The sequence below is a fragment of the Phoca vitulina genome, unplaced genomic scaffold (assembly GCF_004348235.1).
Source record: "Phoca vitulina isolate PV1807 unplaced genomic scaffold, GSC_HSeal_1.0 scaffold8, whole genome shotgun sequence".
NCBI lineage: Eukaryota > Metazoa > Chordata > Mammalia > Carnivora > Phocidae > Phoca > Phoca vitulina.
The window spans coordinates 58377292-58404536 of NW_022589711.1; the positions used below are offsets into that span (position 1 = coordinate 58377292).

Genomic DNA, 27245 nt, shown 5'->3' on the forward strand with positions numbered 1-27245 from the left:
CCCACAGAACACTTGGATGTTCTGTTCTGTTTTCAGTGTTTTTCTCTTGGCTTTTCAGTTTTTGAACTTTCTGTTGTTATGTCCTCAAGCTCAGAGGTTCTTTCCTCAGCTATGTCCAGTCTATTAATGAGCCCATCAAAGGTATTCTTTATTTCTGTGAGCTTTATGACATTTTAATGTTACCTAGTCCTATCCCCCTTTTCCCCAGTTTTACCATAGCTCTGAAAACCAACAGCCTTGCACAAACCAGTAACCTAGTGGCCACCTGAAGGAATAAAATGGGTTTGGAGCTCCCCCAAAGCCTCAACCTCAGAGAACTATAAATATGTGACCTATTTGGCAGCTCACTTAGAAGCTCCATTCTCAAGGCTTGTCTTTTTTTTGTCCTGACTCAGAGCTTACTCAATGCAAACAGCACTATCCACATCCCCCTGCCCCCACCCAGGACATCTGTCAAAAACAGTCCAACTTAACTTTACAGGTGCCAGAGGTGGTACTACCAGAAGGAACCAATAAACTCAACAAAAAGCTTAAAAGGAAAAACTGGAGAATGGGAGTCTGCAGGGGGCTTTAAAAAGTTCCAACATATTTCCAGAACTCTAGAAGGACATACAGGGTTGTACACATATCCAGGAAAGACCTGGTAAAGACCTAATCTACTCATGGCAGACTTTGAGGCTCTGCACCAGCAGGAAGTAAAGGTAAAGGCAGAATTATAAGCTACCTGCTGAAGCACTGAAAGTGCCAAAATAAAATGAAGCAAACTGATAAAGACATAAACAATTCAACAGTAATACTTGGAGACTTCACAAATCCACTTTTAATAATGGATAGAACAATTAGCAGAAGATGAACAGTAAATAGAAATCTTAAAACTATAAGCCAACTAGACCCAATAGACATCTACAGAACATTCCACTCAACAACAAAACATATTCAACACATTATTTTCGAGTGCATATGGAACATTGTCCACAACAGACCCTATGTTAGTCTATAAAATAAGTCTTGGGGCTCCTGGGTGGCTTAGTTAAGCGTCTGACTCTTGATTTCAGCTCAGATCATGATCTCAGGGTTGTGAAATCAAGCCCCATGTCCAGCTCTGTTCTCAGCATGGAGTCTGCTTGAGATTCTCTCTCTCCCTCTGCCCCTCCCCCGGCTCTCTCTTTCTCTCTCAAAATAAAAAATAAATAAGTCTCAGTAAATTTAAAAAGACAGAAATCATACAAAATATGTTCTCTGGCCACAATGTAATAAAATCAGAAATCAGTATGAGGAGGAAAAGTGAGAAAATAACAGATACATTGAAATTAAATAACATACTTCTAAAAAACCAGTATCACAAGGAAAATTAGCAATTACTTTGATATGAATTAAAATAAAGACACAAAATACCAACATTTATGGGATACAGCTAATGCATTACTTAGAAGAATATTTGTAGGTATAAATACCTATTTTTAAAAAGAAAAAAGATTTCAAATAACCTAAAATTCCACTTCAAAAAGCTAAAAAAAAAGGGGGGGGTGAATCAAACCCAATTAGTAAGATGAAGGACGTAAATATTAAAGATTAAAGCTGAAATAAATGAAAGATGAAAGGAAAATAAAGAATATCAATGAAATCAAAATTGGTTCTCTGAAAAGGCCAACAAAACTGACAAACCTTTAGCTAGACAGACCAAGAAACAAGAAGACTCAAATTACTCAAATCAGAAATAAAATATATCACTACTGACCTTATAAAAATAAAAGGAATACAAGAGAATACCATAAGCACTATATGCCAACAAATTAGATAACACAGATGAAATGGACAAATTCCTAGAAATACCAAAACTGACTCAAAATGAAACAGATAATCTGAACAGACTATAACAAGCAAAGAGACTGAACTTAAAAACTTCCAACTAAGAATATCTCAGGCTCACATGGCTTCACTAATTCCACCAAATTCCAAACTTGTTTTTTAAGATTTATTTATTTATTTTAGAGAGAGAGAGAGCGCATGTGAGTGTGGGGGAGAGGGGCAGAGGGAGAGAGAAACCCAAGCCGATTCCACACTGAACAAGGAGCCCAATCCAGGGCTCAATCCCACGACCCAGAGATCATGACCTGAACTGAAACCAAGAGTCAGACGCTTAACCAACTGTGCCACCAAGGTGCCCCTTTTTAAAAGATTCATTTTTGGAGAGAGAGGCAGAGACAGAGAGAGAGGGACAGAGAAAGGGAGAGAAAGGGAGGGAGGGTGAGAGAGAGAGAGAGCACATGAGTGGGGGGACGGGCTGAGAGGAGAGAGAGAATCTCCAGCAGACCCCATTGAGCATGGAGCCCAACCCAGGGCTCAATCCCATAACCCTGAGATCATGACCTGAGCCAAAACCAAGAGTCAGACACTCAACTGAATAAGCCACCCAGGCACCCCTGAATTCTACCAAACATTTAAAAAAGAATACCAATCCTTCATAAACTCTTCCAAAGATCAGAAGACAGAGCACTTCCCGACTCATCCCATAATGCAAGTATACCAAGTATTAAGTATACTCGATACTAGGACCAGAAAAAGACATGAAAAGAATATAAAACTAAAGGATATCCTTTATAGACATAAAAATCCTCAAAAAAAAAAAAAAAATACTAGCAAACTGAATCCAACAGCACCTATAAAAGATGTATACACCATGACCAAGGGGTATTTATCCCAACAATGTAACACTGGCTTAACGTATAAAAATCAATGAAATCTTACAGACCATATAAAATAAAGGACAAAACCCACAAGATTATCTTAATAGATGCAGAAAAAGGTGTTTGATAAAATCCAATTCTTTCATATTAAAAGCACTCAACAAACTAGGAAAAGAAGGAAATTTCTTCAAACTGATAAGGTCATCTATGAAAAACCCACAGTTTACATCATATTTAATAATGAAAGACTGAATGCTTTCCCCCTTAGATCAGGAAAAAGATAAAGATGTCTACTCTTGCCACTTCATTCAACAGTGTATTGGAGGTTCTAACCAGGCCAATTAGAGGGAAAAAAAAAAGAGAAATAGAAGGCATTCAGATTAGAAAGGAAGAAATAAAACTATCTGTATTTACAGATAACATGATCTTACCTATGCAGAAAATTCTACAAATCCATTTAAAAAATTAGAATGAATTCAGCAAGAATGCAGGATATAAGATCAATATACGAAAATCAATTTCATTTCTATAAACTCACAAAGAATATTCCAAAAATGAAATTAAAATACCAATTCCATTTATAATAGCACCAAAATAAGTAAAATTGGAATAGATCCAACAAAAGAAGTATATGACTTACACACTGACAAACTGCAAAACATCGTTGAGAGAAATTAAACAAGACCTAAATAAATGGGAAGATATCCTATGTTCATGGATTGAAAGACTTAATGATGTTAAGACAGCAATAATCCCCGAATTGATCTATAGATTCAAAGCATCCTTATCAAAATCCCAGCCGCCTTTTTGCTGGGGGAAACTGGGAAATTGGGAAATTTTGGGAATTGGGAAACCAAACTGACTTTAAAAGACCAAAATAAATGGAGAAACAGATCACATTCACAGAATACTCAACAGTGTTAAGATGGCAATCTCCCCCAAATTAATTTATAGGGTCAAGTGCAATCTCAAATAAATTTCTAATACGTGTTTTAAAAGGAAGCAATGAGTTGACTTCAGTAGTTATATGTAAAGACAAAGGACCTAGACTAGTCACAACAATTTTGAGAAAGAAAAAGTTGGAAGATTTAAGTACCTGATCTCAAGACTTACTATAAAGCTATAGTAGTCAAGACAGTATAATCCTGGCCTAAGTACAGACATATAGATCAAGGGAACAGAAAGAGTACAGAAAGAGACCCATACATATATGCTCAATTGATTTTTGACAAAAATACATTTCTGCCAATTTTTTTTTAACAAAAAAGGTGTCAATGGAAACAAGATATCTTTTCAAAAAGTGGTAAAGAAACTGATAGCTTTATGAGAAAAAAAAATCCTTGAACTTTACCTTGCATTCCATAGGAAAATTAACTCAAAATGGATTACAGACCTAAATATAAGTGCTGAAACTATTAAATTTATAGGAAAACACACAGGAGAAAATCTTTATGACACTGAATTGGACAAAGATTTCTTAAAACACCAAAAGTCTAAAACTACAAAAGAAAAAATGAATAAAATGAACTTAATGAAGATTCAAAACTGTTGTTCTATGAAAAACATGTTTAAGAAAGCAAAAAGCTAAGCAACAGACTGGAAGAAAATTCTGCAAAACGTATCTTGAAAAAGGGCTCATATCCAGACCATATAAAGAACTCACAGGCTCTGGTGGGGATTCATTCACTTGGAACTTTTACAACCCACTAATACGAAGTCCAGGAATACCTCCTCTCTAATCCCAAAAAAGTGCTAAAGAGTTAATTGATTAAAAATACAGACACACGTGTGTGTGTGTGTTCGTGTGTATGTGAATGGGCAAGAGCTCATGAGAAGATGTTCAACATCACTAACCATTGTGGAAATATTAAAATCACAACGAGATACCATCATACACCCACTAGAATGGCTAAAATTTTTCAAAGATTTATAGACTGCCAGTACCAAGTGTTTGCTAGGATATGGAACAACTGGAAGTCTCATATTGCTGACAGAAATGCAAAATGTTACAGTCATTTTGAAAAACCAAGTAGCACTACGTTGGAAAGTAAAACATGTATTTACCATATAATCTTCTCCATTCCACTCTTAGGTACTTGCCCAAGAAAAATAAACACATATACCCACACAAAAACGTATTCACAGCTTAGGGTCAGTGATGTGGGATAAAGGCAATATAAAGGATACTGTGGTAATAAAACGGTTTTGTATCTTGACTTTATCCATGTGAATATCCAGTTGTGATACTGTGCTTTTAGTTTTGCAAGATGTTATCACTGGGGGAAACTGGGTAAAGAGTATACATGATCTCTTGTGTCATTTCTTAGAATTGCATTAGACTATAATTTCCTCCTAAGTTTCATTAGAAACAAAACTTGTTCACAAACATTGTAGCAACATTACTTAGCTCCAAACTGGAAGCAAGTCAAATGTCCATCATCTGGTGAATAAACAATTGACAGTATATTCAATCTGTGAAATACCACTCAGAAGTAAAAGGGAACAAATATTAATACATGCAACAACCTGGATGTATCTCAAAAACATTATGCTAAGTGAAAGAAATAAAGCACCAAAGATTACCTACTGTATGAGTCCATTTACAAGACAAGTAGTGTCAGAAAGTAGAGAGTGACTGCCTGGAGGTTTGCCTGGGTGGAAAAGCTGGAGTATAAAGGGGCAGGGGCTAACTTTAGTATGAAGGAACTTCAGCTCCTTCTATAGTTTGATTATGGTGGTGGTAATATGATTATATACGATTATCAAAATTCATACTGTACACATAAAATTAGTCAATTTTATGAAATTTAAATATCTTAAACTATGAAGAGAAGGAAAAAATCAAGACTTAGAAAATTTATACCTGTTAGCGTCCTTCCTGCATTCAGAGGAGGAGCAATGACTCTGAAAAGTTTCTGCATTAAAATTAAAAAGAAAACAATCACCATCATTTTTAAAAAAGAATATTTTCAAAAACATAATCAAGAATCTTATGCTATTAATCACCTTTCTCTGACTGAATTAGGTATTTGCTATTGAGATTAAATATAAAACTTTTAATGTGGCCACGAACTATTATCGAAGGATCACTGGGAGACAATTGTCATATTCCTCACTCAAAGAAACCATTTAATAAATACCAGTTAGATGAAGGTCTTTGTTGAGATTGTAATTTCTGATATAAAATATCCTTAGGTTATTCAAAATGCTTTATTTAAAAACAATAGTAAGACAATGAAGGGATTAATAGCCTACCAAAATGGTAATGAAGATTACTTTAAAATGAAAACATCTGAACAACAGCAGACACAAAAGGAAACATGTAAATTTAAGCATAGCCTGTGAAAACACAGTAAGATTGATGACAAAACTACACTGGCCTTCCTCAGAGGGAGTCACCTGTTTGGGAGAGAACAAACCCTTAGCACTGGGAAATGCAAATTAAACTGTTCATTAGCATCAAAAAGCCCAAAAAACCAATCCATATTTTCTTTCCCAGGGAAACCCTAAGTCCCTCCCTCCCGCTACCCAACATTTTGCTAAACCGGTATATAAACCTTTAGTTCTGTCTAATCAGTAAAGTACCCTTTACTAAGTGCTCCTAGCACTTGTGTGAATAAACCTTATCTTTTCTGCTGTTAATCGGTCTTTTGCCAATTAATTCGCAGCCCTCCCCCTACCCCTGGGACCTAAATTGCGAGAGGAAAAGTCTTTACTCTCAACTCAAGGCACTACTTTTACCTCAGAAGGAGCCAAAGGTAGAACTAAGGAAAGATTTCATCAGAAACTGTGGTAGTCATCTCAAATGTGATGACCACTGTCATTCTAGAAAACCTAGAAAATTTCAAGACGCAGGACACCTTTTAATTTAGACCTCTTTAAGTACAAAAATAACTAAACATGGACAAGTGATTTCCTTGTGGGCAGAAAATTATAAAAAAGGAATCACAGAGCGCCCCTAACCTCCCATTGCTAGCTAACCTCTCCAAATGACTATTTAATACCAAGCTCTTTCAGAAAACCATTAAACTTGAAAACTTCTCTTAACACAAAACAAGTCAACCTTAATAGGCCAGCAGTCCATCTGAGATGTATAGGTATAACTGCAAACCAGACTTTGAGGAATGAAACACACAAAACTAAAACTTAAAAAGCCCTAAAAACAAAAACCCTGCAATCATTTTTATCACCACAGAATGTATTGAATCAGGATCTGTTTCTAAAGATTACTTTGAGAAAAACTAGAAATTGTAGAGGCAGCTTTTAGGCAAAGGGCTGAGCAATGGAAATCTGATCAAGGTAAAAGGGCCCAGAGCTACTACTGAGCTGACTGCAAACAGTCTCATTAAGTGACCCACCTCGAAACAGCCACAGGCCCTAACTGACCAATTACAACAAGGCACAGTTTGTAAGATTACCAAAAAAAGAGAAAACTCCAAACATCCCCATACTCCCTCACTCCACCCTATAACTGTGGCCCCTCACCCCTGTCTTGTCGAAGTCTCTCCTCTGCCCACTACTCCCTTGCAGTGTATTCAAAACACTTTTCTTTTTTGTTCTGTCTTAGGTGAAGTCTTTCACTGCGGGCACCACAGGCCCCCATCCAAGCAGAGCACCCCACATTTGGTGGATGCCCCCACAGGATCAGGAGACCCCCATAACTGGGATGCCTCACATTTGATGGCCCATATGGGGACCTCTGTCCGCCCAGGGCTCTCCCCAGATTCTCTGGGAATTTCTCGGGACTTTCCCTCAGTGGGCCATCCGATGGGGGCATCTCACAGAAACTGCATTAATTCTTCCTAATTGTGGTTTAGTAGTGAGATAGAAAACATTTTTTGTGTGCAGGGAGGTCCTGGATCTCATTGAGGACACGGCTGACAGCTCTTACCAGGGAAGTACTGGGGAAGCAGCTGAGAGGTGTTAAATGTAAAGACTATTTAACTAGACACACAATCAGCGTCAAAACCAGAGGAAGAGGGCTGTGGCACTCATTCTGGAAACTGACCAAGAGAAGAGAGGTGCAACCAAAACTGGAGGAGTTTTGAATTAGAGTGATACTCACCTACCAAGTTAAGTGTGTTTAATGAAGCCTGAAATATCACAAGATAACTGCTGGCTTAGTAATACTGAAGATAGTTTTGGATGGCCATTAAATGTGAAAAAAAAAAAAAGTTGCTTGGATGCCTGGCTCTTGTGAGCCAGGTAATTAGTCATTGTAATAAAACAATGGGCTGGCAGGGTACTACATATATCCACAATCCATTATCTATATTCTGTCCTCAATTTAAGGCAAATAACAAGATGGATATGGCATTTGGTTCTTTTTAAAATAAGCCCAAATGCTTTTTAGCGATAGGGAGAGTAAATTATAATGCATGCTGTAAACGCTGAACTGGGAAAAGCAACAAATCAGTAATTAACAAATAATGATCTTTCACTGTTATCAGGACCCTCCCCCAGCACAATGTATCTACAAAGAGTATTTCTCAACAGTATATTTACTACACACAATAAGGATATAAAATAAATTTCTTATACCTTTTGGAAAATGTACTATAACATCAAAAATCTTAGGGAGGAAAAAAAACAAAACTTAAAGTCTAACAGGCAAGCATTATCTTTAATTGTATCTATTTGTTCCCTGGGATTTAAATACCTACTTATGCAGATAAAAAAGAAAGCAATGGCAGAAGGTGTGAAATTAAAGGCTACCTAAATTCCCAAGCTAAAATGGGTATAAGTCTAATAATAAATCTACAAGGAATTAAGCGACTGGATGAAAACAAACTATTCAAAGCAAATGGATAATAGGAAAAAGCTATTAACAGACAATATTAAATATGTGTCCAAGTTGGGAAGTATCTTACCTCCATTGGACTTATAAATTCATTCATGCCTCTGTTGTAGACATAGATCATAGCATCATACAGACGATTTTCCCAACACATGAGAACTACCTGTAAAAAGGAAGAGTCGCTTATTCCATACAATTGGGTCTCACCAATTATCTTCCTTAGAGCTTTAAGAGTGGAGAAAATCTTGAATACTCTTCCCTAATTTTTCTTAGTCCTTCTCTGAAAAAAACTGAAGTACAGGTGACCCTTGAACAATGTGGAGGTTAGGGATGCTGACACCTCCCTACCCCTCTGCACAGTCAAAACTCCATATATAACTTTTTGACTCCCCCAAAACTCAACTACTAATAGCCTACAGTCACCGGGCAGTCTTACTGATAACAGTCAAGCAACACTTAATTTCATACATTATACGTATTATATTCTGTATTCTTACTATAAAGTAGGACAGAGAAAAGAAAATGTTATTAAGAAAATTATATGGAAGAGGAAATACATTTACACTACTGTGCTGTATTTATTGAAAGAAGTCCACATATAAACAGACCTGTGTAGTTCAAAATCATGTTGTTCAAGGGTCAACAGTACTCAAACACAATGCCAGGGTAAGAGTTGTTGGAGGTTCAATACTACTTTTAAACATCCCCAATGTCTATTTTTTTCTCTATCTACCCCTTTTCCATATTCATTTTACCCTTGGACAACAGCTCTACAAATTATTTAACTGAACATCTATAGTCAGGGCCACTGCTAGGATCAAACAAACCCAGACGTAGTCTCTACCCTTACAGAACTACTGTTCATCTTGGACACTAACCAAAAGAAGGGAGGGGCACAAAACAGTGTGAGCTAAAACTAGGGGAGATACTCAATTACACATTTAATTCATTTACAAATGTGATGTGTTACAAAGGAACCTGATTTGGTGTATAGAGTATGCAGGTCACCCCTGAGGAAGCAATATTTGAGCGAGGGCCTGAAGAATGCATGCATACGAGCCAAAAGCAGAGATAGAATCTAAGGACTATGCAGGCTGAAGCAGTAAAGATGAAGTCTCAAGGCAGCAAGAAGCTTGAAGTGTTTAAAGATGGAGAGAAATTAATTTCAGAAAATATTTAGAAGAGGAACAGCGATGACTTACAGTGTACTCTATATTCTGTTCCTATGAGGGATATGTTATACAGAGTGACAAGGGAAGAGGGCTGAAGTAGAAGAGGAGAGGGTGGTAAAGGAGAGTAAGGAGCAGCCAGAGAATTAAGAGGAAAAACAGAAGTGAAGTGTCATGGAAGAGTCTTCGTAGACTCAGGCATGTTCTGGGCCTTTTTCTCTTCTCTCACTACCCTCTCTCAGCCAGTGCTGTGATCATACATCTCTGTACTGATGAGTAACACATTTACCTCCCCTCTGACTCATATATCCAACCACTTACTTGATATCTTCACCTGAATGTCTATCTCAAAATAAAATGGCAAAACAGAACTCCTCATTTTGTCTCTCAAACTTAGACCTACCCAGTCTTCCAATCTTCTTAGAGGAATCACTATCCACCTTTATCTCAAGCCAAAAAACTTAAGTGTCGTCCTTAAACTCTTTCTTTCCCACACTTCTACACCCTTGCATCCAATTCATCAGCACATCAACCCTACTGCCAAAACATATCCAAAATCAAGTCATCTCTCTCCATCTCACTGTGACCATCTCTGGTCAGGACCATCTCCTGGACCAGTACCTAATCTCCTTACTTCTTCTGTACTTGGCTCCCACCTTCATTCTGTTATCCCTAAAGTAAACCAGAGTCATCTTGCTTAAAACCTTTTAATGATTTCCCAGAGCACTCAGAATAAAATGGAAAAATCTATACCTTGCCTTGAAAGGTCTACCTCTCTTTTTCAACCAAGCTCCCAGCCTGTTCGCCTTTTATCTGTAACGTTAACATTCGACGCCTTTTTTTCTTTTTTTTTGCATTAGCTGTTGCTTTTACCTGGAACAATCTTCTCCAAGATCTCTGCATTACTGATTTCTTCTTGTCATTCGGATTTCAGACTCAATGTTACCTCCCCAGGAAGATTTTCTACAGTTAAGCAATCTAAGATAGCCTTACATCCTCTTTCTACAGTACTACCTATTTGACTTTTAACATAACACTTATTTTTTTATACTTCTGGTTTATCTGTTTACTATCAAACTTTTTGGCTAAAATGTAAGCCTCTGGGGGCGCCTGGGTGGCTCAGTCGTTAAGCGTCCGCCTTCGGCTCAGGTCATGATCTCAGGGTCCTGGGATGGAGCCCCGCATCGGGCTCCCTGCTGGGCAGGAAGCCTGCTTCTCCCTCTCCCACTCCCCCTGCTTGTGTTCCCTCTCTCACTGTGTGTCTCTCTGTCAAATAAATAAATAAAATCTTTTAAAAAAATAATAAAATGTAAGCCTCTGAGAGGATAAGCGTTGTCCACTAGGGTCACTGAAGCATCCTGGGAACCTGACAATCAATGCTTCTTGAATTAACAAACAAATGCTACTGAAAGAGTAAGAATATGACTTGGTACAGTGGACAGGAAGGGCACTGCTGACTCCATTGAAAGCAAGGCTGAAAAGTTATTAGAATGTGGGGAAAATGGAAGTACAACCTAGACAATGCTTTCAAGACATCTGGCTGTGACTGGGAAGAGCGACTTGGGGGCAGTAACCCACAGGGAAGAAGTCTTCCTATGGAGAGAAGGGAAACTGAAAAGAAGATTTTTAAAATTGTTTTAACATAAAAAAAGAGTAGAGCATATTTATATAGTGTTGGGGAAAAGCTAAAAATATTGGGAAGACAAGAAATGAGAAACTTCTCTTATACTGGTGATACATAAATAAAACTAGATTGATAACATGCTCTCAAATCACTGGAACTATTACCTGACATGAAGACTATGCTAAATTACCCATACAACAGAAAGGCATACATTAAAGAGGATCTGGCTTTACTTTGCAAACTCACAGCCATTCATAAAGAGCTTCCAGGAAGAAAACAGTAACCATTTCTCCAAGCCCTTCACTTTATGTGATTTTGCACATTAAAAAAACCAAAAACCAAAAAACTACTTTTGGTTTTTCTAAGATCTTTTAAGTCATCCATATTTTAACTCAACAGGGCTTACTTATTAGCATCTTTGCACCTCTGTGCCTTTGTAGGAGTGGCATGCCCATTACTAGCACTTAACACGGAACTCAACAAGAGTGAAATGTCTAAGGCCAAAGTATATACTGCTCCTCAATTAAGACTGAAACTTATTGCAGAGACCTCAGACGTACTGGAGGTATGTTTAAAAACAACTGGCTGGCTGATCGAGCTAAGACATCCCGTAATTTCCTTCTTATAGTATGCTGTGCATTTCAAAACTCACTGCATAGAAGTTGTCAACTCTGGACACACAAAGTAGCTTTCTGAAAAATGGCTTCATACTCTTAGAAGTGAAAATACTCTATAATTCATGCAAAAGTACTCATAGTTGAAATTCACTTGCAGGATGAAAACTGGTACTACTGAATAAACAAATGGATGAAGAAGGATCAGTCAATAAGCATCTATTGAGCAACTACCAAATGTAAACTTTATGCTAAGTGCTGTGGGGGATGTCAAAGAAATAGAAGACTCTTGGCTTGTAGGAGTTCATAATCCAGCTTTCATTAAAGAACAGTCCTAAGAAATATATTGACAAATACAAGTTTAAGAAACATCTTCCCAAAAGTGCTCAGTAAATAAATGGGGTTGATGGAAGGCACAATGGGGCCCAATCAGTCAGATAAGTATAAGCAATAAAGGAATGATGTTTATTCTGTATATTAGTAAATTTTCTATAAACTCACCTGCTGAATATCTAGGCTGGTGATATCCATATGTACAATGAGGGCTTCCACATTTTCCATTAATTTTTTATCTTGGAAGTGAACAATCAAGTCTTTCATTACCTGGGGGGTCATTCCCACCAATTTATCACTTAAAATATATGGTTCAAGGCACTCCAAAAACACTCCTTTGGCCACTGAATTCTCACTTAGTTTGTCATACATCTGGCTAAATAAAAGATCCCTGTAACAGAAAAAGAAAAAACACACTTTTAGGAATATTCTGAGCATTCACTAAATTCAGTCTGCTGTTTCTCCTCTTTTTCCTATTTCAACTGACAAGTTTAACAAAAACAGTAACAATACTTGCATAGAGCTTTATACTGTGAAAAACATTTTACATGTAGTATCTTAATGAATTCCCCCAATATTTTTACAACCAAGAAAAGCTGAATAAATTATTTGCAGAAAGTCACATAGCCAACAAGTGATAGAATCAGAATTTGAACTCAGCCTTCTGACCTAAATCCTATGTTGAATCTCTTATGGCACACTGTTTCTTAAAGACAATGGTGATATGTCAGTGGGTAGTACAATGAACATGATAAAGTAGAAAAATATGAAAAAGGACTATTCCTAGGGACATCTAGCTGGCTCAGTCAGTAGAGCATGTGACTCTTGATCTTGGGGTCATGAGTTTGAGTCCCACATTCAGTGCAGAGACTACTTTAAAAAAAGAAAAAAAGACTATTCCTATTTATCCTTTCCTCTTTCCTGATATCTAAATATTCCCAACTGATCTCCAGATGCTCTAATAAATATTCCCCCAAAATGATGAGAACATGTCTTTGAATTTTGTTTTATTTTTACTTTAAAGTAGGGATACCAATAGGAGTTGCTGAGTTTTATTCTTCTTACTTCTTTATTTATAGGCTCTGACTGGTTAAGAAAGAAACATATAGTTTTGCCATTAATCTTACCAGCATTACATGGTAAGATTATTAGAGCATCAAGATGTTTCTTTATCTAGTTCTTATCCCTTGCTTCCCAAAGGGTTTAGGTGGTGATTATTGACAAAGAGGGAGAAAATGTTCACTATTTAAAAATATATATATCTGGAATCTATCTTATTGCAGAAACAAATTTTTTAAATTAATCTAAATGTACCACACTCAATAATTGTTTTATTTATTTCATATTTCTTCTGCAAATAGTCCATATATAATTTTATACTCAGAGATATAATGCCAAATTCCACTTTCCGCAACATTATATAAGAAGCATCATTCTAAGATACTACCTACTCTCTAAATTTACCATTTTGTTTAACTCACAACATTTCACCATACTGAAACAATAGAATTTACTTAAGTATTCCTGTAGTGTTGGATATATCACTTACTTCCAGTATTCTACTATCATGAGTGATGTCACAATGAATATCTACATATAGTCTTTCCCATTTGGGGGACTTAGTTCCTTAGTCATTCTTCTTTAAGAAATTTATCTTAAGGGGCGCCTGGGTGGCTCAGATGGTTAAGTGTCTGCCTTCGGCTCAGGTCATGATCTCAGGGTCCTGGGAAAGAGCCCCGCATCAGGCTCCCTGCTCAGCAGGAGGCCTGCTTCTCTCTCTCTCCCTCTACTACTCCTCCCTGCTTGTACTCTCTCACTCTCTCTGTCGAATAAATAAATAAAATCTTAAAAAAAAAAAAAAAAGAAAGAAAAGAAATTTATCGTAAGTCAAAAGATATGAAAAATTTTGTGGCATTTGAAATGTATTACTAAATCATCTTCAGAAAGTATCACAGCACCAATTTACATTGCCAGCAGCAATGTAGAATTGTACAGTTTCACCAATTATGCTTGGTTTTTCTACCAGATAATTTAATAAGTGTAAATGAGGGGTGCCTGGGTAGCTCAGGTTAAGTGTCTGACTTTGACTCAGGTCATGATCTCAGGATCCTGGGATCAGGCTCCCTGCTCAGTGGGGAGCCTGCTTCTCCCTCTCCCTCTGCAGCTCCCCCTGCTTGTGCTCTCTCTCTCTGTGTCAAATACATAAATTTTTTTTAAGTATAAATTAAATAATATCACTGTTTTTAATTCTCTGATGACTGGCAAAATTAAATGTTTTCCATGTTCCCATTCATACATTGTACTACCTTGTTATCATTCACCCGATTCATTCATTCCCTTTGTTGTTTAATAAGAAAAACTGTGCTCGGGCACCTGGGTGGCTGAGTCAGTTGAGCATCCGACTCTTGGGATTGTGCTCAGGTCATGGTCTCATGGGTCCTGAGATTGAGTCCCTGTTGGGGCTCTGCACTCAGCAGGGAGTCTGCTTGAAGATTCTCTCCCTCTGCTCCTCCCTCGGCTCGCACGTGTGCGATCTTTCTCTCAAATAAATAAATAAATCGTTTAAAAAAAAGAATTGTGCTAATTCTATTTATCTGTTAAGACTATTTTTTACTGAATGTGTTATCTCTTCCTATATGTATCATGTCACTTGTGAAAAGTGGTAGCTGGTTCATCTGCAGGTTTGGTCTTTCGTGACAAGTTCCATAAAAAGGTCAAGAAAGATTCTGGAAGGAGCAGGATGGGGTCCTTGCCTCAGCTGGAATGGGACAGATGCTAAGAGAACTGGCTACAAATGCATCAGAACCACATGCCACTTTTCAATAAACAGTATATGCAATATCCTGGGAGGGAAATCCATATCCATTTATTTTTTTCCTCATATCCACAAATGTAATTTTTACATCAGTTTTCCCCTCTGCTTCATATTTTTCATGTTAGTTTCATTTTAATCAATAGTCCATCACATTTTTGTGATTACCAATTACTAACGAAGTAAAAGAAACTGAGATTAATGAAACTTTACTGCAACAAAGATAAAGAGTAACAAAGTAACTCTAATGAATATAAAGAAAATGCCATATTTGCTAGCCCTTCCACTCTGTAATGTTGTTTTTAAAAACATGCTAGGGAAGATAATTATATATTTTAGTTCGACACCAAAAGCCCTAGGCAGGAAAATTAAAGAGTGAAAAATTCAGTAAACAGAGCATAAAAGGTGACAAACCAGGCAGTCCTGTAACAAACAGCAGCATGTAATGCTGGTAAGATTAATGGCAAAACTATATGTTTCTTTCTTAACCAGTCAGAGCCTATAAATAAAGAAGTAAGAAAAATAAAACTCAGCAACTCCTATTGGTATCCCTACTTTAAAGTAAAAATAAAACAAAATTCAAAGACATGTTCTCATCATTTTGGGAGAGTATTTATTAGAGCATCAAGCAAGAAGGAAGAAAGAAAAGTACATACCAAAAAAAAGTGTTTAGCTCTTGTGTTTCTTTCTATATTTCGGAATTATACTCGAGGGTGCTGACTTTGTTTCCTGAAGTCCTAACTTTAAAACTGCTGTTTATCGCTTCAAACTTGGCCACCCTGTAGCCAGTACAATACAAAGTCCATTCTGAGTAACAGAGAGCCAAAGAGGTCTTCTTTCTACATAACATCACTTTACATTAATATGAGTATATTAAAGACATTATTTGGGGTTTACCATTCATAATTTCAAACTGATAGAGAAAATGGCCAAATTCACTTTGTGCATTAGCAATTTTGCAATTTTAAGCATGTGAAGAACTCAGCTTTGATTATCAGTACAAAGCCAGACTGTCAGAAGGGGAGCAAGAGCCTCAGTCCTTAATACTTGCCAGTCTTGGGGCGCCTGGGTGGCTCAGTCCTTAAGTGTCTGCCTTCGGCTCAGGTCATGATCCCAGAGTCCTGGGATCAAGTCCTGCATCGGGCTCCCTGCTCCGCGGGAAGCCTACTTCTCCCTCCCCCACTCCCTCTGCTTGTGTTCCCTCTCTCGCTGAGTCTCTCTCTGTCAAAAAAAAAAAAAAAAACTTAAAAAAAAAAAAAAAAAAAAAAAACTTGCCAGTCTTTACTATGGATATAACTGGAGCCAAATAAATAAATCCCCTGTAAATGTACGCAGGACTCAATAAATTCAAAGTTGATTTGAATCAACTTTCTCTCCTTATTTACAAAAGTAATGGCAAAGTTCAAATGAACTATAAGAAATGATGTTCAAACTGCTCTATTTTCTGATATAAGTATCACAGTCTGTGAAGATTTCCTTTAAAAAAGGCACAGCTTAATTCTGCTAATGGTTGTATAACTCTATGAATATACTAAAAACTACTGAACTGTACACTTTAAAAAGGGTGAATTTTATGGTATCTGAAATTATATTTCAATACAGCTGTTATAAAATAAAGGCATGGCATCTTTTTCACCTAGCTTTGATGTTTAAAATATTAACATGCAGTAATCAAGAAAACAGTATCTAAAACATCCAATTTCTCAACCATGCTTGATAATTACGATCTTTCTGTTTCTCAAACAATAATATTGACGTTGAACAAGAATGAACAAACACCCTGGCTATCAAAAGACCACTTCAGATTCACTTTAGATCTAACAAATATTTCTGGTTCAGATTTATATATAATTCAAGTCATCTGAATGATGGCTTCTTTTTTGGATATCTGCTTACAGTGATACAAGCTCAAAGTGGTCAAGATCATCTACACACAGCACCTATTTTGTCTTATAATGGCTTTACTGAGATATAATTCATACACAAAAACACAGAACCTATTTTTAAACACTGTTCAAAATTATGATTATAGTTCAAATAAACGGTGGACCTATTTTCAAAATAAACTGAAATTATGCCTATCGTTTTAAAGGCAAAATGACAAATCATTAAATGTCCTACATAAAGCTGAAGATGTACCTTTTGTCTAATACTAAAAAGAAAATATACACTACCAAATTGAAAGTAAATTGTGAAAGAAATCAAATTATGAAAATAAAAGTACAAGTCTTCAAAAACAGAATTTCCTGTCACTTCTGATTTTAAACAATTCACAAAAAGACTATAAAGCCAATTTTAACCAAAAAAGATGCCTATAACATACAGGTCAGTATGCCCTAAAGAGAAAAAAAAAAAAAATGTGGTTCCTGCCACAGTAAAAGGATTTTACACTATAAAAGAATTCTTAAGTACAAATGGGAATACATATATACACTAGTTCAATTACTGTTACTGCTGGATATGGGATTCTATGAATTATTACTGAAGTAACAGTGATCATAGTGCACTGGTTGTGGTACTCAGTTAAAATCAGTTCAGAATATGTATTTTGTTTATAATTGGGACTTATATAAGAAACTGTGTGTGAAAAAGGGGTGACTATAAAAACAATGTACTCTATCAGAAGATATTAAGATAAAAGGCATTAGGGGACCAGGATTGAGTGTCTAAGTGATGACCCTAGAAGTGGAGGAAATTACCTGAAATTAGCTGAGAACTAGATTATGTTTTGTAAAATTTTGTGTTGTGCACAATCTAAGCTTTCTTTTTTTTAAAGATTATTTATTTATTTGAGAGAGAGAAAGAGAGAAGAGCAAGCATGACAGGGAGGGGCAAAGGGAGAGGGAGAAGCAGATTCCCTGCTGTCTGAGCAGGCAGCCTGATGGGGGGCTCGATCCCAGGACCCTGAGATCATGACCTGAGCTGAAGGAGACGCTTAACCGACTGAGCCACCCAGGTGCCCCCAATCTAAGCATTCTTTAAAGCAATCTTAATGGCTCAGATATTTCAAAAATTTGGGAATGTGGAAGAGAAGACCCTCCACATTAATGGAACCAAATGTCAAAGAAGATGGCATAAAGAGAGGGTCCAGCTTAGGAAGAAATATATCATACTGGATTGAAGCTACATACATCTTAATCCTCCACTTCAATTTATCCTAGGGAATTGAGCACTTTTAACCTGACTGTCTATGGCAACTCTAAGAAAAAATGATAAAAACTCTACCATTTGAGAGTGAGTACACTGAGCTATTTAAAGTATACATAGAGTTTTCATATCTAATCTATCTTTAATCATTTCATGTCTGGAATGGAAGGAGACTGAAAGATGACCTAGACACAAAGAATTGAGGTTGATCAACTGGCCTATTTGACCCCATATATGGGATCTTTCTGATGAAAAAGAAAAGCCAGGATGGTGAGAACTAAGCAAGCATAAAAGTACACAGTCTAGAACACAAAAGGTAACATTTGACCCAATAACTAGTATCGTATTTCTTACATTGCTGGGAATGCTGCCCTGTCCCTTCTGCCCTTACTAAAATCTTGAGAACAGAAAAAGTGGGGGAAAGAGAGTTAAGAACACATATGCTGGACTACTCCCAAGCAGAGCAGGTTCTAGTACAATCCGGTCCTCAGCCTTTGAAGTTTTTGTTCTTGTTTTTGTTTTTTTTTAATTCATTTGAGAGAGAGAGAGTATGAACAGGGTGGAGGGGGAGAGGGAGAGGCAGGCTCCCCGCTGAGCAGGGAGCCCAACTCCGGGCTTGATCCCAGGCCCCTGAGATCATGACCTGAGCTGAAGGCAGACACTTAACCGACTGAGCCACCCAGGCGCCCTGGTCTTCAGCCTTTGAAAATGGAATCCAGAGAGAAGGAAGTCATACTATTTACACTATGGTCCCAGGAAAATATCCCTGGCCCTGGATCTAGGCATGTATGAGTGTATCTAGTATATCTAGTATGTATGAGTGGCAGGAAGGAGAGAGAGAGGGAAGAGCTGGGAAAAGGACCCTTGAGATCTTCCTTCCCTTTGGAGGTTAGGTATATATTATAACTGCTGGTATTTCTCTCTGAGATCTCCAACAACAAATACTGTATTTGTTTCTGACACAGCCCAGAAGAGAACATACTAAGGAGTCAGGGAAATTTAATGGAAAGACAGAAGTTGGTAAAAGCAAAAAAATAATAAATAGATCCTAATTTGGTAAAAATCTAGACCAGATCTTATCTTCCAGGTTATAGGCTATGATTTAATGAAGTAATTATTGCATTCTCAGCCAGTCCATAGATTACATAAAATTGGAAATATTTGTTTTTCAAATCATATAAAAAAGAAAAGTTTCTCTTTCAGAAAATTTTGGAAATGAGTATTTCTGAAAGAATGAACCTATTTTTTCATTTTCCCTATATAATCCTTCATCTTACAACTAGTAGGACCATTTTAACTTTACATCACTGTGAGAGTAGTATTCACATATTCAAGATAAGTCACCCTGCAAACCAAGAGGCAGAATTATTTCATTAATTCATCCATCAGGTACTGGATAACTACTTTGTGCCAGGTACCATTCTAGGTGGAAATAATCCATTTTACAAAGATATGCCTTCTTACTCTAAACAAAATTCAGTCTTAAGTACTTTATTTTATCTCATAATTATGTCAACTTGAAGATTTGGGTTGATTCCAGTACTTATTAGTATTAGGAACATCTCTACATTTCAAATTCCTCATCTGAAAAGGAGAAAAACATTACCTTACACTGCAATTATGAGGATTAAATATGTAAAACTGATCCATAAACTATTGAGCTGCTTTAAAAAATAAAAATAAATAAAAGTAAGGGAGTATGAAAAGTGGGGTAAAGAGAAAACCAAGTTACAGTTACGAAAAGCTATCATGGCTCTTAGCTTTCTAGGAAAGTTAATTAGCAATACAATTAACTGCCCATTAGCTAAAAGTGAACTAGCTGTTCAGGAGACGCAAAAGTATTTCTGGCAGTAGACCTGAGGGAAATTTTTCCCTTAGGCCCTCATAGAGGAGAAAATGAGTAACATAAAGCAATGTTTTCACCGATATCCTAACCACGAACACAACATACTCCACTGGATAGTAACATGTAACACTGTATAGCTGAAACATTGGAATGGACTTAACAGAAACTATAGCTCTTCATGACTTAATGGTCTGACATAGCAAATAACTGCCCTCTTGATAATATTCATATACATTCGTACTTTCAAAGTATGATCCAATGTTTTATGATTCAGGCTACCTGAACATAAATTGATGAGTCAGGTCAGTGCTGTACAGGGTTTTGGGAGTATCTGCACTGGATCCTCACAGTTGTCTACCACTCAGAAACAAACTAGTTAAGGTTAAGAGCAAGAACTCAGGAGCCAGACTGCCTGAATTGGAATCCCATCTTTGCTCCTCAAAAGAAGTGTGAGTTAGCTTTGGCCAAGTTCTTTAATGGCTTTCTGCCTCTGGAACCGCCTATGTAAAATGAAGAGGATAATAATACCTACCTCACTGTTATAAAAATTAGATAAATTAATGTAAAGGGCCTACGACAATACCTGGCAAGAGAGGAGCTATTATTTTAAGTGTGAAAAAACTGTGAGCTAGCAAAGGTTGGTTAATTTATACAGTTACTATTTAAACCAACAAAGCCAAATCAAAGTGTATTTACACTGCTATCTTTTCAACAAAAGGCTCTAAAAACCAACACCAGAAGCACTCTGAATTTTGCCCTTTTTTGGGTGGTGTGTAAAACTGTTTTAGTGATAGTTCATAAAAGAGGATATATTTACAGGACATGAATCATACACTTTTACTTTTAAGATCTTTTAGTAGGATTGCTCTTTTGTTAGCTATGTTTGCCTCCACTATCCGGCCACACAAACATATAGCTGATAAACCCACAGCATCTATTTTGGAAAAGTTAGTTTTACTAGGTAAATGGACCGGAAATTGTTAATCAAATTTCTGTAAATTAAACTTTCTTAAAAAAAATACCCAAATTCATAGACTTCATAACAGTACATTATAATATAAACAAGAGGCAATCTGGGTTCAAAATAATTGAATCTGACAGGCACTGTATACTTACTTTCGCTCCAACAGCAGGCAGTAATCAACGATGACAGGCACCATGTCCTGAAGAAAAACCATAAAGAAACTATCAGCACCACACCTCTGTCCCATGGACCCCTGGTTCGACATAATCAAAGTGGTCTGCTTAAGACACTGGTAAATTGTTGGGAGAATATAACTTTATACCATGCTTTTGGTAAGTAATTTGGCACTATGTGTCAAAAATCTTAAAAATGTGAAAAGACTTTTACCCAGTAATTCTATCTGGAAATTTATCCTAAATACATTTAAGAAAAAAAAAAATGTTTAATGCATTTTTAGGTATTCACTGCAGATCTATAACAGAAGTAGCAGGAGAAGAAGGAGGAGAGGAAGAAATTGGAATTAAATATACAACATGGGAAAGTCGTTAAGTAAATTTGCTGTTTAAATAAAATATTATGTAGATATTATGAATTTACAAAGAGTTTACAACAACATAACAAACTTTAGGTGAAAACTAGGTATTTATCTCACAACCTTAATAAAGAAAATTTGCAAAGAAAAAGAAAAAAATATGAAGAAAATATATCAGATTGATAATAGAATACAGCTGGTCCTGTTGGTGGCTCAGGTGATTAAGGCTGTCCATATTTTGTCACAATCCTCCAAACCAGCTATTTTAAGGTTGATTTAACTTCTCGGTTTCATAACATTTTGATTGCTTTAAATTCATCTTGTATAGACTTGTATCAAGTGAATGACAACCCATAATTTTGGCCTTTTTCAAGAGAAACAGTTTGAGGGAGAAACAGAAGCTTATTATTCCTGGAAACTGTCAAGTAACCAAGCATTAGATTTCAGTAGTACTCTTTCATTTTCTGCTGGCTGCAGGGAAATGGCTTCCTTTAAAAAAAAAAAAAAATCCTAGAGGGCCTAAGTTCTAGGTAGAAAAAATCCCACCAGGGGAGAAGGCACTATGTGAAGAAGAGAATACTACATGCTAACACTTGTTTGGCAAAACAAATAAAACTGAGGAACCCTTACTATTTGAGAGAGGTATCAGAAAGACCTACAACCCTGAAGAGATTCCATTTGCTTCCTTTAGTCATCAATATTCCTTACAACAGGATTTAAAATCTTATTTAGATTCTTCAAAAACAGGAACTAAAATAATTGAAAAGTGTTAGATCATGTGAAAAATGTGAAAAGTGTTAGAGCTACAGCAAGTGTCAACCCTGTATGAGAATACAGTGGGCCAGATGATCTGGAGGGAAAAAAATCTCCCTAGAAATGCTGGGGGGAAATTTAATAAACATTCCTTACAATACACAGCTGAGTTCCTAAGAAAGTAAGGGCAATACGAGTCTAAAAATGAAAAGGGAACTGAAAACCAAAGCAATAAGCCCTAAGCTGTTACTGAGACTGTCTTATACATTTGTTGGTCACATTAAGAGCTTGGGTTTTAATGTCAGAAAGAAGCTGAGACCTTAGACCCTTGCAACATAAGAGACTGAAGAAAAGATCTTCCTAAAACCAGGATTCTTTTTTTTTTTTTTTTTTGAAGATTTTATTTATTTATTTGACAGAGAGAGACACAGCGAGAGAGGGAACACAAGCAGGGGGAGTGGGAGAGGGAGAAGCAGGCTTCCCGCGGAGCAGGGAGCCCGATGCAGGGCTTGATCCCAATGCGGGGCTCGATCCCAGGACCCTGGGACCATGACCTGAGCCGAAGGCAGACACTTAACCGACTGAGCCACCCAGGAGCCCCCTAAAACCAGGATTCTTGAAAAGCCACATCCTTAGTGAAAAGAAAAGAGGGAGGGAAATCTGCCTATAAGCACAGGAAGATGACAAGAAAGATCGTCTGTCTCAGCCTGGACTCAGTGGGGGTAAATTTGTACTCTGTAAGAATCTATAACCAATATCCTGCTTGTAGGTGGATTTGAGATTTGAATTTACACTATCTCCTTAGGATAGGAAAAATCAAGCCAAGAAATTAACCTAAAAGATGAGTCTGAAAAAGGATACTCTGGGGCATTTGAAAAAAGCAAATTCAAAATTTCTCTGGAGACAGTACTTAACACAGGCAAAATAAGTTCGACTGATGTTCAAAACAAAAAATTTTAAAGCACCACATGAAATAATTCACCATGAGTAAACAGCAAAAGAAACTATAAATAGCAGAGGTAGACTCCTAAAACTTTAAGTATTATGAGAAACTATTAAATATATTTAAAATTATTAAATGCAAAAATTAAAGAAGTGCTTGGCCTAGTACTAAGTACTAAGGATACACTTACTAGAGAGATTAATGGAGTGTGAAATCATCAGATTCATACACTGAGCACAGATCACTCAAGTGATTTTATGATGGGAGGATCTGGAAAACCAAGACTGAAGGTAGAAGGCTATTACACAGCAGTCAAAGTGAAATGGGGACTAAACTAGGGTTGTGATGGTAGACCTAAAAAACAGCAGACAGAATTAGGAGATATTTATAAAGTAAAACTGGAGCTTGGTGACAGATTGGTTGTGGGCTGGACGGTATAGGAAGGAGTCTATGATAACCCCTAAGTTTCTAGCTTAAGTGACGGTTGAGTGAAGTGAAGATGTCACAAAATGAGATAAGGAATGTAGGTAGAAGTGTTAGAAGAAAGAAGCTAAGTGCAGTTTGGACTATGGCAGATTTTAGGAACATCTTTACTTTGATGTTGAATAATCAGAAATTCAGTAATCTAAAACATCAGGGTTAGAACATATAGATTTCTAGGGGTGCCTGGCTGGCTCTGTCAGCAGAGCGTGCAACTCTTGATCTTGGGGTTGTGAGTTTGAGCCCCATGCTGAGGGTAGAGATTACTAAAAAAAAAAAAAAGAATTATAGATTTCTAAGTCATAAGAGGAAACAATGTATATGAATAAACCTGTCCCAGGATAATAGATAGAGCTAGAAACCAGTGGACAAAGAACTAAATTCTAAGACTAATAGTTATGATATGGTCAGAGGATAGAAACGAAATCCAACTCAAGAACAACCATAAAGGTATAAAAATCAGAAGGGCACACAGTCACAGATAGCTAAAGGATACAGAACTTCAAAAAGGAAAGGTGATTGATCATCACTGTTTAATACAGCACTGAGGATGGATAAGATCTGAAAAGTGTTTATTGCATTTAGAAATTTGGATATCATTGGTATCTTTAATAAGAGGATGCTTTATCTTCCTAATTAAACAGTAAGTACAGTGATGGGTGACATCCAGCCTGCAGACAAATGAGTAGTGAATAAAGTATTTGGTGGTGTGTAAGAAGAAGGGAGGGAGAGAAACAGGAGGGGGAAGGAAAGAGGACAAGGGAGGACGGGGGAGGAAATGAAAGAGAAAACGTCAATATATGTATAACTGGAATCCCTGAATAAGAAAACTCCAGCAGTGCAATAGAACAAACAGTTCAAGATACAATTCAAGAAAACTTTCCTGAAAGTTTAAAAAAAAAGAGAGAGAGAGTGCGTGCACGAGAAAGACTTAAATTTAGATATTGAAAGAACACATCATATGCTAGGGATAAAATGGCGTAGAATGGTTACACCGAGACCCAGTGCAGTCAAGTTCTGGATTCCAACAAGTAAAGAAACAGCCAGAAGAAATCATCAGTTAATTATGGGGGGCGGGGGGGAGGCGGGGAACATCTGCCTAGCCTAGGATTTCCCCCACAGTGATACTCAATGCCAGAATGTCATAAAGCAGTATCTTCAAGATCCTTAAGAAAAGCCAAAATGTTTTTCAAAATAAAAACTAGAGTCCAACAATATGAAAATGTAACAACTCAAAAGAATATTGTTTTCCTGAACCTTTCTTCATGAAACAGCTTCAGCAACCAAGAAATGGCCAGGGAGACCACAGCAAAAACTCTGGTGATAAGCATGAACTACATTTAACAGCAAAAGTAAAACAAACTGATATCCTCTGACGATGAGTAAAAGATTTATATTAAGACAGACAGGGAGGAGAAAGTAAAGAAGGTGGGAGGTAGAAAAGATTCACTGGCTTCATCTGCAAGGTAGTAGTCAAAAGATAACCTTTAAATCTCACAATTATAATTGGAATTAAAAGCCTGTTTTAACAGTATAAAAGCAAATACTGAGATAATGGTTAAAATGTGGTAATGAAGGAGGAGTTGAGGTGAAAGGAAAAAGAAAATATAATGCTAATTTTATCACTGCAAGGAACAATGCCCAAAGAAATAGAGGATCAAGGGAACTATACCTTTAGCTATAATCCTAAAGGTAATCATTGGAATTAAATACACATTCCCAAATATCAGCAGTACATGCACAAATAAAAACAGAGTAAGTGGTGAAAGGCTTCCTTAAAAAAATAAAAACAAAATACATTTGGCTTACCTCACTTAAGATTTTCAGAATAAAATCTGAAAAAAGCAAAAAATCTGAAATCTCAAAAAAGCAAACCCCCAGTTCTATGTAGTAAACAAATACAAATACAAAGTGATCCAAAAAGATTGAAAATAAAAGGATAGGCAAAAATATACCATGCAAAGAAAAATCAAAGGTGTGGTATTTCTATCAGATAAACTAAAATTCAGGCTACAAGGGCAATTACATGAATAAATAAATCATAATGAAGATAAACTTATTTCTATAAGCTAAATTACTCTATAGTACATACTAAATTATACAATGCTAACATTCATAAAGCACAAGATGGAAGGAAAAATAGAGAAAAGAGCACAATCCAAAAGGCACTTTACTTCTTACCATCCATGAGAAATCAGGTGGAAAACAATGAGTAAGGATTTAAAAGGTCTATAAAAAATCTGATTGATAATGAACTATTCTCTGTGAAAACACACAAAGCACTGTATTTCAAATGCTCATTGAATACTAATGAAAACTGACCATATCCTGGGCCACAGAGAAAATCCAAGTAAACTCCAAAAGGTAGCATTAGTACACACATTACCTGATCATGATACAATAAAACCAGAAAGTAATCACCTATCAGAAAATAAGGTGCTTTATCCACTTAAAAATAAACTTTCTCTAAAACTCTTCAAAAGAATACCAAGTTGAAGATTATATATAAAATAATGAAAGTGATACATATTGAATTGATAGCCTTAAATAAATCTGTAAATTGATATTTTTAGAACACTCCATCCAACAGCATCAAAATATACATTTTTTCTCAAGTACACAGAACATTTACTAAGATAGATGATGTATTTTAGGCCATAAAACAAGTTTCAAATTTAAAAAGATTCAAGTCATACAAAGTATGTTCTCTGACACAATGGAATTAAATTAGAAATTAACCAAATAAAGAATGACAAGATGACATCACTATAGATTCTCCAGACATAAAAAGGGTAATTAAAATGTCATGAGCAACTTTTTCCCAATATGTTTGACAACTTAGATGAAGTGGCCCAATTTCTTTAAAGATAGAAAACACCAACCCTACTCAAGAAGAAATATATAACCTCCTAAAAATTTGCACCGGTAGTTAAAAACCTTCCTACAAAGAAAACCCAAGGCCTTGATACTTTCAATGGTGAATTCTATTAAACATTTAAGGAAGAAACAATGCCAATTCTACACAAACTCTTCCATGAAGTTGAAAAGCAGGGAATAATTCACAAATAATTCTATGAGGCCAGGATTACACCAATACCAGAACTACACAAAGACATTACAAGAAAAGAAAACAACAGATCATTATTCCTCATGAACACAGATGTCCTTATAAAACAGATGATACATATTAACCACATGACTTTATCCCAGGTATGCCAGGTTGATTTAACATTCAAAAATCAATCAATACAATTCACCATATTAACAAATTAAAAAAAAAACAAACTATATAATCACCTCTATGGACACAGAAAAACAATTTGACAAAAGTCAATGGCATTTGTTCCTAAAAATAAGAGAATCTCAGGAAATTAAGAATAGAAATTCCTCAACCTGATAATGGGCATCTTTGAAAAACTATAGCTAGCATCAAATTTATAAATCAAAGACTGATGCTTTCCCACTGACACCGGAACAAGAAAGGATGTCGGGGTGCCTGGGTGGCCCAGTCGTTAAGCGTCTGCCTTCAGCTCAGGTCATGGTC

General features: G+C 36.4%; 1 protein-coding gene across 10 annotated transcripts in view; it reads right to left on the minus strand.

Annotated features, from left to right (window-relative positions):
* The window catches only part of VPS8 (VPS8 subunit of CORVET complex), a 250931-nt gene that overhangs the window by 145650 nt on the left and 78036 nt on the right, over positions 1 to 27245 (minus strand). For all 10 annotated transcript variants that reach the window (XM_032407004.1, XM_032407007.1, XM_032407001.1 and 7 more), the window contains 4 exons: positions 21146 to 21192; positions 12393 to 12615; positions 8558 to 8647; positions 5551 to 5602 (listed from right to left, as the gene is read on the minus strand). In XM_032407004.1, coding sequence (XP_032262895.1) covers positions 5551 to 5602; positions 8558 to 8647; positions 12393 to 12615; positions 21146 to 21192 — 412 coding nt within the window. The remainder of the gene's footprint in view (positions 1 to 5550; positions 5603 to 8557; positions 8648 to 12392; positions 12616 to 21145; positions 21193 to 27245) is intronic.